The sequence below is a fragment of the Triturus cristatus genome, chromosome 10 (genome assembly GCF_964204655.1).
Source record: "Triturus cristatus chromosome 10, aTriCri1.1, whole genome shotgun sequence".
In the NCBI taxonomy this organism is placed as follows: domain Eukaryota; kingdom Metazoa; phylum Chordata; class Amphibia; order Caudata; family Salamandridae; genus Triturus; species Triturus cristatus.
In genome coordinates, this window is record NC_140593.1 from 383,007,664 (window position 1) to 383,027,104 (window position 19,441).

Here is a 19,441-nt window from a genome sequence, read left to right on the forward strand (position 1 = left end):
TTGCACTGTGAAACAGAAATTTGGACTAAATGATCTATCATTTCTGTTCATTGCAATTAAATTCAGAAGTGCCTGATGTTACATTTCTGGTATAATAAACTCAGTAACATGGGGTTTGATTATTTCAACGAACATTTAAAAGACTCAACCTAGGAAAAACCTGCTCTCCAAAGATAGCTATCTACTTCACTCTACCATTCTGTCACAGATCAAGCAACTCTTATGGATATAGCCCTCCGGCATATGGCATCACTGTTAAAAATGAGTAAATTCGCCTGATTTTTAAGGTTCAAAATAATCATGCCTCTTTGGTGAGGTGATATTAATGCTCTGTTAATAAGTAACACTTATTAGGGTTTCTTTTTTGCATCTTTAAAATGTTTGTCTATTATTTGTGTACTTACTTTTTCCTTTGCCATTCCAAGCAGTCGTCAAATAATCATATTCATTGGACAGGGTTACCATTTTTTTAAGCTTTAAGAAAACCAGGCTTGGCGAATGCTCGTTTTCGGTGCCGGCACCCTCCTTACAGTAGATTCTCATGCAACTCTTTAGCATCCCGCTTCAAAGAGACCCGAACTGTGATTTGTGCACTTCAGGTATGGACTCCAACATAACATGAAATAAGAGCTGGAAATCTTAGTGATTGTAGAGGCTGTACCAACACCAGTCAACTGGGCAATCCTATGTGACATAACATAGCATGTTATTGGCATTTTCATTACATAACGTGCAAATAAATGGCTTCATGGCATTGAAGGCCATCCAGTCTTGCCTTTCCTTAGTATAGTATAAATTATAACTGAAGGGCTTCTTCATTATTTTAAACAAATGATAAAGCTCTGAGAAGTATGTGAAGAAAGGGTGTTCTAATGTATATTTTAAATAGACAGCATCACGGGCGTTTGTTGACTCCCTTACAAATAAAAGGAAAATTGCAGTTAAATTTTGGTGACAGACATCTTATTGCAATAACCTCTACATTGAGAATGTAGACAAATGCTCAGTGGTTTTCGATAAAAAGGTCCTTGTAGGCCAAAGTATTACAAAGTTAAACAGTATTCGGTGTCAGTGCCAAGTAGCTGTTCAGTTGTGGGCCAACTTTGAGCAGTACTGGAATGGTGTCCAAGAAGGATGTCTGCTCCTGCTGAGGGGCCTTTGTGTGAGGCCAGGGTGTTTAAATGTGATCCATGAACTGATGGCAAATCTTACCTATATCTTTAAAACCCTATTAGGTTGTTTCCTTGCCCAGAGATGTTGTGCTTTATCAGAAAAAGTGCATTAGAGAGAGGCTCCAACTTTCTCGTACCAACAGGGTTTGTTTTCAGCATGCAGTTAACTGTTTAACGCCTGTTTATTTAATAAGAACATGTTATTGTTTTTCGATACAACACGCCTGTCTCTCACAAAACAAACCCATTGTAAACGTAATGTCAAATAGCACCCCATGGGCCTGATCCATCTTCTATATATAATGACACAATCCCCGCTACCACACAGGCCCGCTGGTGCCCTCCAGTCCATAATATGCCCACCACATGTGCCAAACCTTATCATGTTTGCGGGGACACCTGTGTGCGGGGTGAATAGTCTCCTCCAGTTTCTACGCTTCCAAGCCACCAAGGGTGGAGCACCGGCGGGGGCTCCAGTGTTTAGCTGTATCTCTCTTAGCCTGCAGTGTAAGCCACCAAGGGTGGAGCACCGGCGGGGGCTCCAGTGTTTAGCTGTATCTCTCTTAGCCTGCAGTGTAAGCCACCAAGGGTGGAGCACCGGCGGGGGCTCCAGTGTTTAGCTGTATCTCTCTTAGCCTGCAGTGTAAGCCACCAAGGGTGGAGCACCGGCGGGGGCTCCAGTGTTTAGCTGTATCTCTCTTAGCCTGCAGTGTAAGCCTCCAAGGGTGGAGCACCGGCGGGGGCTCCAGTGTTTAGCTGTATCTCTCTTAGCCTGCAGTGTAAGCCACCAAGGGTGGAGCACCGGCGGGGGCTCCAGTGTTTAGCTGTATCTCTCTTAGCCTGCAGTGTAAGCCACCAAGGGTGGAGCACCGGCGGGGGCTCCAGTGTTTAGCTGTATCTCTCTTAGCCTGCAGTGTAAGCCACCAAGGGTGGAGCACCGGCGGGGGCTCCAGTGTTTAGCTGTATCTCTCTTAGCCTGCAGTGTAAGCCACCAAGGGTGGAGCACCGGCGGGGGCTCCAGTGTTTAGCTGTATCTCTCTTAGCCTGCAGTGTAAGCCACCAAGGGTGGAGCACCGGCGGGGGCTCCAGTGTTTAGCTGTATCTCTCTTAGCCTGCAGTGTAAGCCACCAAGGGTGGAGCACCGGCAGGGGCTCCAGTGTTTAGCTGTATCTCTCTTAGCCTGCAGTGTACCCAGCCCCACCTGTGACCTGTCTACCCGGAGACACCCATATCCTGCAAGATACCCAGCAAGGTGTTCCGGGGGCTAGCCTCCACATGCGATCTCACCACCCTGGGTGGGATTAGGAATATTTCAGCACAGTATATGGAAATAAACCCCTCTAGATTCCAAACACACCACACATTCAGGGGAAGAGGATACCCGGGCCCTCCATAGTCTGTAAGGGGTAAGATATGCCTAGTGAAGAATTTAAACTGGATGTGCTGAGCTGGAATGGCCCACACTTGGGGCCACATACAGGCATCCCATCCCGCCTTCCCCAGATGACCCACCTACCCATGCCTTCCAGCCTGGCCCCAGCAGGTCCGGGGAGTGTCCCACCAAAGTTTAATAGATTTGTTAAGGGACCCATAAGTACCCACACCTCCAGTGGATTGGTGTCCGGAACATCTCAATCTGAAAGACCATGTCAGAGCTGGAGGTACCAAAAGAATTGTGATGCATGCAGTTGGAAGTCTGACTGAAGGTCTTGAACGCCTGTTTTTAATGTGCAAATTTAGACTCGAGCACAGGGGCCTCTTGTGCGTGCTTCCCCTTCAATTATTACCTGAGACAATAACGTGCTAAACACGTCCTATATCTCTAGTTTATTCCAGTCTCCATTTTTAGATCTGGCTTAAGCCAAGACATTTTGATTTTACTAAAATTATATGTATAACACTTAAAGGGACTTTCAGCCAGCCTTCTTCATCCACTGGTCTATTGCTGTGTCATTTGAATTTATATTCCACACACTACAGCATACGGCATGGGGCAGTGGGTCAGGCCACTTCAACGACCAGCTAACCGCAGTGTGAGTGACGGATCCCTCCTTTCACAAAGAAAACATACACACACACAGTGGTCCCCGTACGTGCCATGGACTAACCACCATAGCAATGTGTGCTTTTTGAAACCAAACAAATATTTTTGTAGATGGGCATTTTTTTTTTTAGATTGTTTATGAACTGGCACTTACCCCAACAATAATGTTTTGCGAAATCTATTACAAAGCAAATAAAACAAAAAAACCGCTGTAGCCAAAAGACTGGCTGCAAGACCTATTGGCTTTGCCAGTGCTTGTTTTGTTTTAGTATTGAAATCGGTGCAAAATCTCAGAAAACAGTCTGCTCAAATAATATTTGCCTTGTATTTTTATACCTACGATAAACTAGAGAGCCCCTTTGACTCTTATATCTTGTATATTTGTGCAGTAGATGACATCAACTTTGGAAAGAGGACACTCGTAATATTCCTTTAGACTTCCAACATAATCATGCACACTCATCATGAGTAGCGGGAAAGGGAGTATTATGACATTTTTAAAGGAAAGTTGCAGAAATATTTTCCATCTAGTGCTATGAATAAATTACTGACAACATGCAGCTATGGGCCCTAAGTTGGAAAGCCAAATTAATTGGTATACATTTTTACTCGTGAGATGCCAATTAATATTAACATGCAAATATTTAAATGGATCAGCCCAATACACCATATTGTGTCTATTTCCACAGAAAAACGTGTTATAGTTATTTTTAATACCTTCCCAGATATATATATATATATAATATATATATATATATATATATATATATATATATATATATATATATATATATATATATATATATATATATATATATATATATATATATATATATATATATATATATATATGACACTTTATATCCATGTGGACAGTTCTATTTTCTCATTTTAAATAATTCCTGATTGGTTACGGTGCTTATTGTTTCTGCTAAGATGAGATTTGAAGTTGATTTTTGCTACTTCTTGCTAGCGGTGTCTCCAGATTTTAGTTGTTATTATTAGAATTTTCGTTTTCCTTTGAATTTGTGTAAAATAATATCAAAAAGCAATGTGTTGTAAGTGGATCTGAAACAAACGAACTGTAATTTGCCAACAGGCCACACCTCGGTGATCAGGTGTAAGTGCGTAATGCCAGGAACAACAACTTCCCTTAAAGTAACCAAACTCAAAGATTGCAGGGGCAGGGTAGATTGATCTGTGTCCTAAACACGTTAATGATTGTAGCCCAAGAAAGTAAGTAGAGATAATATAAAGACGGGCAAACAAGTACAGGTAGCCTTTTAATATAAGTTCCTGTTGGAAGAGTGGGAAACCTGTGGTATAGGGGTCTATAATGTAGATCTGGGGAGGTGCACTGGAACATTTAGAGGATGACTTTTTACGGTATATTTACATGCCTTTTAATCAAAGTCAGTGGCCATCTTGAAAATCTGGTATCAAGCCCCATATGACCCCGTTAGGCATCCCTGGTTTAGATTTTTTACGCTTAAAGGACTTCTGACCCGTATGAGATATTACATCTGGCATAGTTAGGTCAACAATAAAGATAATGTCACTTCGAGTGTCTACCTAGGCCGATATGCCAGGTAAATGTGGGCATAATAAGAGAACGTTCCCGTGGCCTGTTTGTATTTACTTGTGGTTATTGTGGGCGTTGTGGCAGTGTGTTTGTTAACAGTGCTTCTGTGTTCCTCCTTACAAGCACGCAGTGCGAGCCTCTGGTTATTACAGCTGCACTTGGGTGCTAGGCAGAACAGCTCAAAGATCTTTTTTTTTTTTTGTTTAAATAATAATTTGTACTGTATGTACTTCGTAGTGTGGGTCATTAAATAAATAATAGGGGGTCCTTTTGCTTCTTAACCTCAAAAGAAACTGATGGCTGCTGTCCATCATGGTGTAATTTGTATTGTGTATTATAGGAGAGCGTTCGGTGTGGCTAAACGAGAACGTTACGAAAGTGTGTGTATCCTGTTTATCGAAACTGAAAACGGTGTGAGAGCCGTCTCATAGGCAAATAGTGTTGCTCAAACATAACTGTGCACGTGCTGCTTCTTCTATGCTAATGTCCTTGTGTACCCAGATAGGCCTGCATTCTGTTGACTATGACCCGGATGTGCCTCCCTCACCCTGTTTACCGACTCGCCTTGTGTTTGTTCCCCTCCTGCAGGTGAGAGCTGCGCCGGGGACAAGAGCCCTCCGGGGCAGGCCTCGTCCAAGAGGGCGCGCACCGCCTACACCAGCGCCCAGCTGGTGGAGCTGGAGAAGGAGTTCCACTTCAACCGGTACCTCTGCCGGCCCCGGCGGGTGGAGATGGCCAGCCTGCTCAGCCTCACCGAGAGACAGATCAAGATCTGGTTCCAGAACCGGCGGATGAAATACAAAAAAGACCAGAAGGGCAAGGGGATGATGACGTCATCGGGGGGCCAGTCCCCCAGCAGGAGCCCGCTGCCCCAGTCCATGGGCGGGGGGTACCTGAACTCCATGCATTCCCTGGTGAACAGTGTGCCCTATGAACCCCAGTCGCCTCCGTCCTTTACCAAGGCGCACCAGAACGCCTATAACCTGCACACGTCATATCCGCCTCCCCTCAACAACTGCCCGCCTCCCCACAAGAGATACGCGGGGACAACAGCTGTCACGCCGGAGTACGAGGCCCACTCACTGCAGGGCAACAATGGCTATGGAAATCCGCATTTACAGGGAAGCCCCGTCTACGTGGGCAACAGCTATGTGGAAAGCATGACTAACTCGGGGCCCTCCATTTTTGGTTTAACCCATCTCTCCCACCCGTCCTCGGCCAGCATGGACTACGGTGGCCCTGGGTCCATGGCCTCCAGCCACCACCATGGACAGTGCGACCCTCACCCCACATACACAGACCTGTCCTCTCACCAGCCTTCTCAGGGAAGAATGCAAGAGGCACCCAAACTGACTCACCTGTGAAGGACAGTCCCAAGAGGCTATGTGCTTATCGTCCAACAACTCCGTTTTATTCCGTTTTTTAAAATTCTTTGTCAATGCATTTTAAATCGTTTTTTGTGCCATAGCAATATATGTTGCTTGAAGTGCTCCTTTTTTTCGTGCCCCCTATGTTTTGTGAACTGTAGCCATGTGACTGTATTTCAGTCACCAGTTTTCATATTTTACCTTTCAGGGTTTTTTTGATAACAGGGTATGTGTGCAGATTGTTTAAAAAGGACCTCCAACGTGAAGCTGTTCGCACAAACAGGGAAGCAATTTATTAATTTTTATTGCACTTCTTATTAAATTGCAAAAAAAAGACACGAATGGGCGTTGGAACAGGGTATCCCAGGACATCGGTTGTGTGTACTTCCTGCAAAGTGTGTACTCTGGTGATCACTCGGACATATTTATTGTTGACCCTCCATTTCTAACATGAAATAATCATACATGTTAAAATATTATTTATCCCCAACCTGTCATATTTATAAGCAAAATGAAACGGCATTCTGGATAGTATGGAGACAGAGTGTTGGGCCTTGTGATAAACTGCATATTGGAAATATTAGGACGTTTTTATTTCAAATACAGTCCGCCCCTGTATTAATATTGCAATAAAAAATCAGAAAGAAAACGAAACATGAATACTGTATATGTATGTGTACGTCAGGCACACCCACCTCCTTCAAAATTATCATTACTATGACATTGAAATTTCTTTACAAAAAGCAATGTTCAGTTCTGGGGAAAGATTTTATTCTCAATAATGAAATGTCGAGAAAGGATGACGTAAAAGCCAAAAGAGGAGCCCAATAACATACTATTTCCATACATGCAAGCCATCACATCTGCTTTCAAATGTTACCTTCGGGTTTAATGCATTTATGGGGACAAAGGTAACTTAAGGGGAGGTAGAGGTGTTTGAGTTACATTAAGACTGAACACATTAAGCAGTTTCCACATTTGGTAGTTTCAAACAAATCCAATGTTCGAGTTCATCTAAAAGGCTTAGATTTTAGATTGATTTCGTTTTTCTGGTACAAAATCTGGGTCGCCACACATATATGTGGATCATATTTCAATTGAACGCAGGTGTTCCGTTGCATGGCGACCCCTGGTAGAGGCTGAGACGGGAGCCTGGTGCCATACTCTCTCCTCCGCCGCCATTTTGTCTCTTCTTTCTCCTGCAGGCTGCAGCCCGGATCACAGACATCCCTCCACACACACGGAGGGTACTCGCCTCTGCACCAGAGTGCTTTGAAGGACACCGAGCTCTGACTCCCACGGCTTCCCCTCCGCACAAAGACACGTCTTCAAAGAAATGCTGCATTTTGCTTAAATCGACAAAAAGCACATGAGAACAAGTAGGCGCTAACACATCTGCATGTACAGAGTCGGACAAAGATGTCTGATTGTAATGGTACACACATACATACGTGTAATTTACAGCCCCCAGATATAGACTCGAGACTAAATGACAGCCTTCCACCTACGTGCAATCCATACCATCAAAATAAAGGGACAGAACACAGCGAATAACTGAAACAGAAAGACAGGAACATTCTGGTAATAGCGATTAATTCATGCAGCAAATACATTTCAGAAAAATAGACCTGATAATATGTGTAATTGCCAAGTTATCCATGGGTAGGTAGATACTAGTATAAAAGTGTTGTCAAAATATCCTAGAATACTATATTAGCGCACACGTTTGTGTGCTCATATGCGTACAAACATCTATATACATACAAAGACCTGTGTGCTGATCTCTAGCTGTGTCAACGGATCAGCTGAAAATATGATTCGTACAGATGTCTTCTGGAGCTGAAATGGAACTGGACACCACTTAATATAAAATGACAAAAAACGTAGGGACGAATGCTACACAAACCTGTAAAACCGATTTGGGAAGATTAATTAACTCTTTTATTTCCCATCCCCCGTTCTTACAAGACAATCGACGCCCTTTTCTTGAAGACAAAACCTAGGAGGCTGCTTGTATCAAAATAAATGTCGTTTGTCTCTCCTATTGTATGGGAATTGGACGCCATTTTAGATGCTTCCTGAAATAGTTGCACAACAAGCCAGAAACATGTGCTTAGAACAGCTTAAATGTGTATTTTAATGCAGAACATGGCATGCTAGCACTCTCCTCGATACCCTGCCTACCACTGCTCGACACTCGATTTTGGCTGCCAGTTTAACGAGGAAGCAGTCTGTACATACCACGGTTATGACTATAAAATTATTTTAATTCATTATATAAATTCGTTACAGGAATCGGACATGGTTTATCTGCTCTCCTACAAATCTGTCCAGAAAGCTTGTCGGATCTGTAGTGAGAATATTTGCTTTGCGTGAGTCCTTGCCAGGAACAATATTTCCACTTGAGAACAAAGACATCCTCAAAGTATGAATTAATAAATCCATCGGCCTCGCGCCCTCTCAGTGTCTAACACATAAACTCCGAGCAGGCAACTACCACACGCACTCAAGCACATACACCCACAGCCGTCCACACACCCCTCTTAGCTTTCTGGATGATTTATCTGGGATTCTCAAAAAGCTGCATTGTACAACATGCGTGGTGAGCCTTTCCAAGGCTTGGCTTTCATGTCCCGGAAGCCAGAGCCAAAAATCCCGGGGCTCACAAAAGAGGAAAGAATATTTCGTTCCAGATGGTTCTGAATTGGGAGCAGAGGAACAGAGAGAAAAAAAGCACTGTCGAGTGACCCACACCCACACATGTTTTTTAAATAGCTCTATTTAAAGCCCTGGGAACCTTTCTGCCTACCTCTCCCACACACACATGCAGCTCTCGGCGCTATTTGTCAGCGGCCCCCGACAGCACACACACATGACACACACAACATGCTCAGGAAACAAAAGAAAGGTACCATACCTGGAAACACTGAAACCGTCCGGCAGAAAATACAAGTCTGGAGACTCTTTCCTTCTCTGTTTACCCACATTTCTTCTGCTCTCTCTCCCCCCAAGCAACATTTGCTCCTGCCGGAGCCAGACGCTTTACATCTGATCTTCGAGGCCAGGAGCTGTCAAGCCCTGCTCGGCGAGGAAGATTGATCGAGCCCCGGTTTTCCTTCCAGCTTTGTTAGAAGCAGAAGCTAGAAAATTAAGGGCCTTGCTTTTTTCGTTCGAGTTTTCATTTTTAAGGCCCCTGTGTTTAGATATTAAATAACCGCGCACTTTATTGTGTTTTCTATAAACAGAGGCTTGGATTGCAGGTATCCGATGTTGCATTCCCAGGTGTGGCTTTGTTGTGTCTGTGGACTCAAAAGAAGCTGATCCCAGAATTCACAGAAAGGACATATGTGTCGCATTGCAGGTTTAACAAGGAACATACATGTGCAAGGGAGAAATGCGCCGCATTCTTACAGGGAGGCGAGGACCGACACACCTGGAAGTCGCAGGAACCATCCCATATATTAGTTAGTACAATTATTTGTCTAATAAACAATGCATGCTATACTGCATTTCTACAAATAAACGTGTACAAGTATATTTTGAAAAACGGATAGTTTAAAAAAAACACATTTCGGAACAGTCTTACAGCTGCATTGAATGATCTCACGAGTTCTGGAGGGGTTCTTATGACCACACTCGAGTCAATTATTTATATATATATATATATATATACATTCCATAAAACCAATAGATTCTGTAACAATTGCAGGATTTCACAGCTATCGAAAACTATCGATGTGGTTATTTACATGTATGTGCATGCATAGCATAAAACTGCACGTGTACACATCACAGAATAAAAAAAATTCCCTTTATATCACATTGTCCGCCATTACTGCCAAGATAGATACTCACCGGTTCCATGCAATGGAGGTGTGTTAAAAACAAACCCATGTGCCTTAAAGCGCCTTGATGGTCATGCTGGGGCTACAATAAGGTGTTTTTTTAGCCTCCTTCTAGATAATGCTGGAAGATTTCCTATCCTGCGACGCGGCTGCTTCTAAACCCCACGCTTGCCATCTGATGCGCCAGGGAGGTGGCGGCTGTCAGAAAAAAAAAATATCTCGACAAAGGGCAGAGGGGGACAATCCATTGTTCTCCTTACTGTATAATAAGGCGGACTAAAAAAATACAAAGGCACAAACAGGGTTTTCAGAAGAAAAAACAATACAAGTGTAAACACCTATTCCCAAGATAAACTGGAACAGAATGAACCAGGGCTTCCCTGGTGTTTAAGTTTTGTGGCTGGGATGTGGGGGCCTGGGTGTCAAACTTTGAAGATTAATGGATTACTTTGTTAATGACTCCGGGGCGTCAAATGTAGTGCTTAAAATGATCTGTGAGGGGGCAAAAGTCTTCCTGGCAGTCAGGAACAATGCGAGGAGGCTGCTGCAGACAGAGGCAGGGCCAGCCTAGCCGCTAGCACAAGAAACGCAAAAGAGGGGAAAAAAATATAAAATTCTTTTCTGAAAGGAGTGCGTGTGCGTTAAAAAAAAGTGTAAATAAATCCGCGCATGGTGTAGAATGAGGCGTGCCTTCCTGGCTTTTTTGGATCAATCACACAGACAGTGGCCTCTTTTGATTAAACCCCAAATTGTCATTGGGCAGCGGCAATCATGTGACAGCCAATTCGGTCCAATTTCAACCTTGTCTCCGTGAATTCAATAGTTTAATGGTAGCACGGTCCCCATACGGCTGTAATCAGTGAATTAGAAAAAAAAACACACTCGCCGAGATTTTATGAAATTTCTTGTTGTTTGCCGGGGCCTTGCGAGGCATTAAATAAAAGACCTAACTTTGGTAAAGGGGCTCGGAGGACGAGGGGGCGATGAATTTCGAATTCGAGCGAGAGATTGGTTTTATCAATAGCCAGCCGTCGCTCGCCGAGTGCCTGACATCTTTTCCCCCTGTCGGTGATACATTTCAGACTTCATCAATCAAGAGCTCGACGCTTTCCCACTCGACACTGCTGCCTCCGCCCTTCGAGCAGACCATCCCCAGCCTGCACCCGGGGAGCCACCCTCGCCACGGCCGGCCCAAGCCCGGCCAGCATGGAGGGGCCCCCGGGCCGGGGGGCGCCCTGCCTCCGGAGTACCCATGGATGAAGGAGAAGAAAACATTCAAGAAGGGCGCGCTGCCGGTGACCACCGCCACCACCACCGCTGCCGCGGCCACCCTGCCGGCCACCGGACCCGCCTGCCTGAGCCACAAAGGTCAGTTCATGCCGTGCGCCCCCCAACAACATACACTTGCGTGCCCCGGCCTCAATGCCGCCTTTAACTGCGGATTATGGCTCCTGAGGGGGGGGGGGGGGTTCTTGTGCTTGGGAAGGCGAGGAAACTTTCCCCAACTTGCGGAGACAGGGTGATTTATTGGCGTCGCGGCTGACCCCCTTGCGGCTCGCTGTCCCCGAGTTTTGAAATTTGACAGTAATGAAGAGTGATAGATTGCCCTCGCGCAGCTAAGCAGCTGATGCCTTCATTAGGAACTGTAGTCTGGATAACATATTTGCACCAAAAACACAAGTTTGTTCTTCTGTTGCGCGCTTTTCAGCTCTAAACGCAACGATTAGATCGTGTTTTTGGTGCTACTCGAAGGGATGCGCACTGCAGCCCTCGCAGCACTGGAAGCAACAATGGGGCTCGCCGCGTCCAGGCGGCCATTTTGTGGCTGCGCTGTTTTTCTTCTGCATGTGTGTTTTTGCGCATGGGTTTTAATGTGATTTTTGTGTTTTTTGGTACTTTTTTTCAGAGGCCCTGGACATCCAGGAGAACGGCAGCGCCGGGTCGAGGCGGTTGCGGACGGCCTACACCAACACGCAGCTCTTGGAGCTGGAGAAGGAGTTCCACTTCAACAAGTACCTGTGCAGGCCGAGGAGGGTGGAGATCGCCGCCCTGTTGGACCTGACCGAGCGGCAGGTGAAGGTCTGGTTCCAGAACCGCCGCATGAAGCACAAGCGCCAGACCCAGTGCAAGGAGAACCAGAACGGGGAGGGCAAGGGCAAAGGGCTGGAGGAAGGGGATCGGAGCGAGGACGAGGAGGAGACGTCCCTCTTCGAGCAAGCCCTGAGCAGCGTGTCCGGCGCCCTGCTGGAGCGGGAGGGCTACACCTTCCAGCAGAACTCGCTGCCCCAGCAACAATCCGCCCAGAACGGGCACAATGGCGACTCCCAGAGCTACCCGTCGTCGCCTCTAAGCGCCAACGAGAAAAATCTGAAACATTTCTCGCACCAGGCGCCCTCTGTTCCAACCCTCCTGGCCACAATGGTGCAGAACTGCGCAGCTGGCCTGGACAATGGCAGCCCGGAGGGCCTCGAGGTGCCCTCCTTACAGGACTTCGGCGCTTTCTCCTCGGACTCCTGCCTGCAGCTTTCAGATGCAGTGTCCCCCAGCCTGCCGGGGTCCCTGGACAGCCCCGTGGACATCTCCACCGACAGTTTTGACTTTTTCACAGACACTTTTACCACCATCGACTTGCAGCATCTGACTTACTGAGCACCCCCCAGCCCTGCGAAACGGGTGATGGCCTTGTTTTTTTCAAGGAGTGTGTGTTTTTTTCCTTCTGTTGCTGGTTAGTACTTTTTTTTTGGTCCATGATTACTGTTTGTTTCAGAGTTAAAAGTCATTTCTGCGATTTTTTAATTTCTATTGTTGGCAGTCTATCGCCACCCTCTTGAGCAAATATCTGATAGCAATACATGAGACGGGGAGGAACGTGGATATATTTTCAAGGTCTTTTTATTTTGTACCACGTTAGGAAGCGTTGTGAAAGTATTTTTGATAGAATAAAGTAAGGTTTGCTACAAGTAGGTCGCTTCCAAGTTTTTTTTCCTCCCCACCCAAAGGCTCCATCTGAAATCACTACAGAGGGAGAGAAAAAACACACTTTCGGTCAGAAATTCTACTGCTGATGAATAAATAACTCACCACGCGTTCACTGCGTTAAACATATGTGTTTTCAAGGGGGAAAAAAAGTAAACGGACAAGTATCTTAAACTTTTGGAAAATGTTTTAATACAGCAATTTTATATTTTGGTGTGGCCATGTAAATGTTACTACGGAGATGTTTAATTCTGCACAAAACAAATGAGGTTATTTTGTAAATAGAGGTGAGACAATCTTTAAAAACCACGGGAAGTTGATAGTAAGTGCCTAAACTATTGTAAAACTCTTACAATAAACAAAGGACAAACATAAAACGAGTTTCTATGTCTGTGAATGCGGCTCTCTCTCTATATTTAGCGTGTTTGAAATGTCCGCAGTCTTCCAGGGAGGGGCTTGTGTAGTCTGCTGAACAAGTCCGGTTTGTTTTTACTGCTGCTAACAGGTCCTTCTCAGACAGACCTAAAACAGGAAAACAAAAGTTGGTTAATGTCCTCCCAGCGAAAGACGTCATGTGCGCGAGTCTGGTGATTCTGAGATGTTTCATTTTGAAACCTGTTAGCCGAACATATGTTTAATTCGGATGCCCACCAATAATTTGCGTGCCCTGCCTTTCCTCCAGGGTGCGAGACCGGTGCTCGCCCTCCCCAGGGACCGGCGGACACTTTCCCAGACGTCCTAAGCACATAAAAAGCTTGTTTTACCAGCTGAAACCTCACAGGCGCTCAGCGCCCCTGAAAACAAACATCGCGATACTGTGCAAACTACTCCTTGAGGGGCACGAGCAAGCAACAGTTGTCTTCTGTTGTCACTTACATATGTATTTTTAGTCACTTACATGTATGTACCTCTTGTTCAGTAAGACCTGTTTGAACATGCCTGCATGCACATGTAACTGCATACCGAAAAAAAAATCATATTTGTGTTCCATAATCATAAAATGTTAATGTGCATGTAAGTAATATGTCAACAGAACTTAGACATGCATATGCTTACAAACATGCGTGCATGTGTATGCACAAGGAGATCTAATGTGGACAGATAATGTGCACACATTCCAATATATACAAGGAACACAAAAGTATTATGTGCACACCGAAAACATACACACAAATAACTAAGTCGTATGATATGCACACGTCCACATTAAACGCACATACATAATGTATACTCAAGACACATAACGTACATATACAAACAGATACAATACGCACATAATGTACATACACACGCTTAATAAATACTCGAAAACAGATAAAGGGACACGCGCATACAGTGTAAGCACACATAGTGCAACCTTACACATGGGCCCACCTAAGGTGCACACAGCGTTGCCCACGCACGTTAACACACACTCATACACGACGCACCCAGCAGCAGCACCAGGGTGCCACAGATGCAGGCAGGGCCTGTGTGTGGGGAGTTGGCTTCGAAGCTCTGCACGCGCCGCGGTGCTGCGTGGCAATAAAAGCTGCAAGGGGCTGTTTACCAATCATCCGAAAGTCGTAAATCATTCTCCTTCTGTGAACGGGGATGTCATCGAGTAAATCAATTGTGAGAGCACATGCTCGAATATATATTTTAAAAAAAAACCTGCTACGTAGGAGCCTGGCCGGGGATCCCCGTCCAGAAGCATTAAGGCGGGCGGAGCCGCTCATAATTCATTTTTATTGCCGCATTAAAACATCGGCTTGGCTCAGCCGCGGGCCTCTATGAATCCGTGGGCTTCCCCCTGCACACTACTTCTGCGGGTTTGTTAATGTTGTGATATACCACAAACTTCTGAAACGTGTGTATTCTTTTACGCATACAAGAATGCACATTACATATTGGTTCAAACTCGACGAGAGTAGTTACATTCACCGAGAAATAACAAAGACAGAACCGGAAGTCCTAGGATTCTGAACGGATGGAGTATTTTCACCGAACAGAAAGGAGGCAACACTGAGAAGCCATTTCCTATTTTAGGAGCTTGCGTCCCCCTCTGGCCTGTTAAACCGGACTTTTCCTAAAATTAGTCACCCAGAGTCTCACGCCGACCCACTCTGCTCTGTGAATGGGGGCACACAATGCCTTTGCATTTCTAGCGCCTTTTGCATTGCTGGCTGTGCTCGTGGGCGACGCAGAGGCCTGGTTGGCATTCCAGAATCCGGGGCCATAATGGGGACATTCCGCCCTTTATCCTCCATTGGAGCCGCGCTGTTCGGCGCCGCAGATTCCGGGCCTTTGTCGGTGAATACTTTCTGCAGAAGGCGCTACTGTGCGGAACAGAAGCAAAACGTAAAAAGACAAAACAAAACCCCAGATAACCCCAGGACCGAGGCCTGGCTTATCAAACCTCTCCCCCACCACAGACGCGCACACGGTCATTACCGAGCACGCCCGCTCGTCCCCTTGACGGGTACCGGGACACGTACGAGGTGTTTGGGCCCAACCGAGGCCTGCTGGACCGGCTGCGGCATTTATCGACCTGGGCATTTCTCACATATCTGTCGCACATTCTTGGCTGCAGGTCAAGAGGAAAAGGCAGCGTGGAATAAAAGAGGGGGTGCCTTTTTAGGGGCAGTGGGGGTGGGGGGGGGGGTCTTTTCTAGCGCGAGAAAAGACTGGAGGAAGTAAGGAGACTTTTATAAATGTAGCCTGCTATGAAGTCACCAGAGCACCACACCCGTATTTCCACTTTACATGTTTTCTTGTTGCGGAAATGCATTGTATAGTTTGAGTACTGAAGAAAGCAAAGTCTACCCCCATATATGACTCGAAACTGAATTTCCTGATTCGGAAATTCGACAATCAACTGTTGCGCTCTACACTAGGAACGCCCAAACTGTGTGTATAAAGACACACACACACACATACCTCTTTCTGTATGAGTATGTATATTATATTTGCTGGACTTATTTAGTGTCCCCTTGTTTGCCTAAATATGCGTTCAGGGCTGTGACACAGAAAGTGGACGTATAAAGTAACTCGCACCCCGAGAACACTGTCAGTAATTCATTAATGACAAGCCGCCACTCTCCGCACTCCTAACGCGCCTACGTCACACAGGCCTCTGAGTTCCTCGCGCTGGGGGGTGGAGGGGTGGGGGCACCTAGCTCGTCACGAGTAAGGTTCCAAAGCGCCTAGCAGCAGGTGTCTGTCCGCTGGCACCGCCACTGCACGCATGCAGTATGCTCGAGGTGTGCCCTGACCTGACAAAATGAATTAATTGAGGCCCAGTGAATTATTTCTACCCCCGAGTTCACCCCCTTACCTCCCCCCAACCCACACACACACACAGCTGCTTCCAACCCATTCTCTTCCCAGCAGGCAGTGCAGACTTCAGTACAGACATCAGAACAGATGCACCGCAGCCACCGCAGCGCATGCCCTGGTGGAAGCTTCGGGAGCCAGCCTGATAATAGAGGGCCGAGCCAAGAACCATGGGCTCCAAGAGCCGTATAACACGAGCCGAGCCATCCACATCTCTGGGAAGTAGCTGGTTCAACAATTGGCAGGTAAAAAATGAGAAATACGCTTCACACTCTAAAAGGTGCTTTTCTTAAACATCGAAATGCTTTAGTGCATTAGATTGTACCACTGCATTACGTGGCATTCATTCAAAGTGACATTTCTAAACATGAACTTACACATTCATCCTGCCAAGCCAGCTGCCGTTTGCAGCCTATGTGGGGCGAAGGCTGCTATTATCGATGGAGCCACAGTGTAAGCTACAGTCTGATCTGAGGTATTTCAATGATGGTGAGGGCAAAGAGTCTGGGTGAAATAAAGCAATTGCCTAGAAGCACACAATCTGGTAACACGGGGAAGCCGGGATCTTCCCATGCATCACTGTTTCTCATTGAGCTGTTCAGCTACCGGATAAACATCTCTCCATCTCCTCCATTTTAAATCAAAGAGTCTTCGAAGACGTGTCACTGAATGAATGAAAAGACATATGTCAAGAAAAAAATACGAAATTAAAGAAAGGCGGGGGGTGTATTTTAAAGCTGGTACCACCTGTTAACCTGTCTCAACAAAGAGCCTTCTTTCAGGAAAAGCCCAACACCCTCAGTGATATACGTTAACAGAGGCCCTGGAGAGGCCACGAGCTACGGGTCTTCATATGGAACACGTGTGGCGCAGAGCTCTGGTCTTGCCCACGGAGTCCACACCAACGCAGCGCTTGCATTTTGCATTCGTTGTGGAGCCGCGTTTCCGACGGGCTGACAGTCAGGGCTCGGTCGACTGCTGTGAAATGCTCTAGTGAGAAATATTCTTCATTTTTCAAATCATCTTCTGTTGGAATAAAAAGCACCCTCTTTGGGTCAAACTGTTTGAAAAATAACTTCCATTACACCCCTCTTCCATTACACCCCTCTTCCATTACACCCCTCTTCCATTACTTGCACTGCTCTCTGCAGGGTCTTCACTATCGGCCCACCCACAAAACGGCAAATGGGCAGCTCTGGGTCGCACATGCTCAGTTTTAGCAAGAGGCGGCGGGGGGTGGGGAGATGGCGACTGGAGCATCGTGAAAGCTCGGCTCGTTTTTGGCTCGAGGTTCCAATAAGACCTCGAGCTGAGCCAGGCGTGTGCCTGGCTCGAGCGTTCAGTGACTCACCCACATCTACACGTGAGTGCAGTGAATCTACAAGGTTGTAGCATCTCCACTTAAAAGAGTGCAGGGTGCAAGCCAGGAGCAGTGTCCACAGTGAAGGTTGTCCAGGAGCCGAGTGCAGTGAGCCTGCCAGCCTGTAGCATCCACTGTAATATTTGAAGTGGAACTGAGGCCAGAGTGTCTGCCAGGATCAGCGTCCACTGCACAGGAGAAGAGTGCAGTGGACCCGTCATGGAGCAGCCTGGCCTATGCTATGCAGTGTGCACAGGAGCCGAGTATGGCGTGTCTGCTGGGAGCCAGTGTCCACTGCACAGGAGAAGAGTGCAGTGAGCCCGTCATGGAGCAGCCTGGCCTATGCAGTGTGTGCAGGAGCCGAGTATGGCGTGTCTGCTGGGAGCCAGTGTCCACTGCACAGGAGAAGAGTGCAGTGAGCCTGTAATGGAGCAGCCTGGGCTATGCAGTGTGTGCAGGAGCCGAGCATGTTGTGTCTTCTGGGAGCCAGTGTTCACTGCACAGGAGAAGAGTGCAGTGAGCCCGTCATGGAGCAGCCTGGCCTATGCAGTGTGTGCAGGAGCCGAGCATGTTGTGTCTTCTGGGAGCCAGTGTTCACTGCACAGGAGAAGAGTGCAGTGAGCCCGTCATGGAGCAGCCTGACCTATGCAGTGTGTGCAGGAGCCGAGCATGTTGTGTCTTCTGGGAGCCAGTGTTCACTGCACAGGAGAAGAGTGCAGTGAGCCCGTCATGGAGCAGCCTGACCTATGCAGTGTGTGCAGGAGCCGAGCATGTTGTGTCTTCTGGGAGCCAGTGTTCACTGCACAGGAGAAGAGTGCAGTGAGCCCGTCATGGAGCAGCCTGGCCTATGCAGTGTGTGCAGGAGCCGAGTATGGCGTGTCTGCTGGGAGCCAGTGTCCACTGCACAGGAGAAGAGTGCAGTGAGCCCGTCATGGAGCAGCCTGGCCTATGCAGTGTGTGCAGGAGCCGAGTATGGCGTGTCTGCTGGGAGCCAGTGTCCACTGCACAGGAGAAGAGTGCAGTGAGCCCGTCATGGAGCAGCCTGGCCTATGCAGTGTGTGCAGGAGCCGAGCATGTTGTGTCTTCTGGGAGCCAGTGTTCACTGCACAGGAGAAGAGTGCAGTGAGCCCGTCATGGAGCAGCCTGGCCTATGCAGTGTGTGCAGGAGCCGAGTATGGCGTGTCTGCTGGGAGCCAGTGTCCACTGCACAGGAGAAGAGTGCAGTGAGCCCGTCATGGAGCAGCCTGGCCTATGCAGTATGTGCAGGAGCCGAGCATGTTGTGTCTTCTGGGAGCCAGTGTTCACTGCACAGGAGAAGAGTGCAGTGAGCCCGTCATGGAGCAGCCTATCCTATGCAGTGTGTGCAGGAGCCGAGCATGTTGTGTCTTCTGGGAGCCAGTGTTCACTGCACAGGAGAAGAGTGCAGTGAGCCCGTCATGGAGCAGCCTGACCTATGCAGTGTGTGCAGGAGCCGAGTATGGCGTGTCTGCTGGGAGCCAGTGTTCAATGCACCGGAAGTACAGGAGGAGGCGTGCGCACTGCGTCTGTCAGGAAGCAGTGTTCGCTGGTCTAGGAATGCAGAAACTGAGTGCAGTGCGCCCGCTGGGGTAGAGGTGCTGCTTTAAGGGGAGAGGAGCGTCTCCTGGGTAATGTGGGCAGGAGCCGAATGCAGTGGTTCTGCGGGGGACCGGTGCTCGCTGTGCCAGGGGTAAGTAATGCAGTGTGTCTGCCAGCAAGCAGCGGCCACTTAGGTGAAGGACTGGAGCCATAGTGCAGTGTT

General features: G+C 47.1%; 2 protein-coding genes across 9 annotated transcripts in view; both read left to right on the plus strand.

Moving 5' to 3' along the window:
• The window catches only part of HOXA3 (homeobox A3), a 130,666-nt gene extending 123,876 nt beyond the window's left edge, over positions 1 to 6,790 (plus strand). For all 8 annotated transcript variants that reach the window (XM_085631628.1, XM_085631627.1, XM_085631633.1 and 5 more), the window contains one exon: positions 5,387 to 6,790. In XM_085631628.1, coding sequence (XP_085487754.1) covers positions 5,387 to 6,162 — 776 coding nt within the window. In that variant the 3' untranslated portion in view covers positions 6,163 to 6,790. The remainder of the gene's footprint in view (positions 1 to 5,386) is intronic.
• Positions 6,791 to 10,511: 3,721 nt separating this feature from the next.
• HOXA2 (homeobox A2) lies at positions 10,512 to 13,363 on the plus strand. The gene is made up of 2 exons (XM_085631635.1): positions 10,512 to 11,378; positions 11,917 to 13,363. The coding sequence occupies exons 1-2, from the start codon at positions 10,994 to 10,996 to the stop codon at positions 12,657 to 12,659; spliced, it is 1,128 nt and encodes a 375-aa protein (XP_085487761.1). The 5' UTR covers positions 10,512 to 10,993; the 3' UTR covers positions 12,660 to 13,363.
• The last annotated feature ends 6,078 nt before the right edge of the window (positions 13,364 to 19,441 follow it).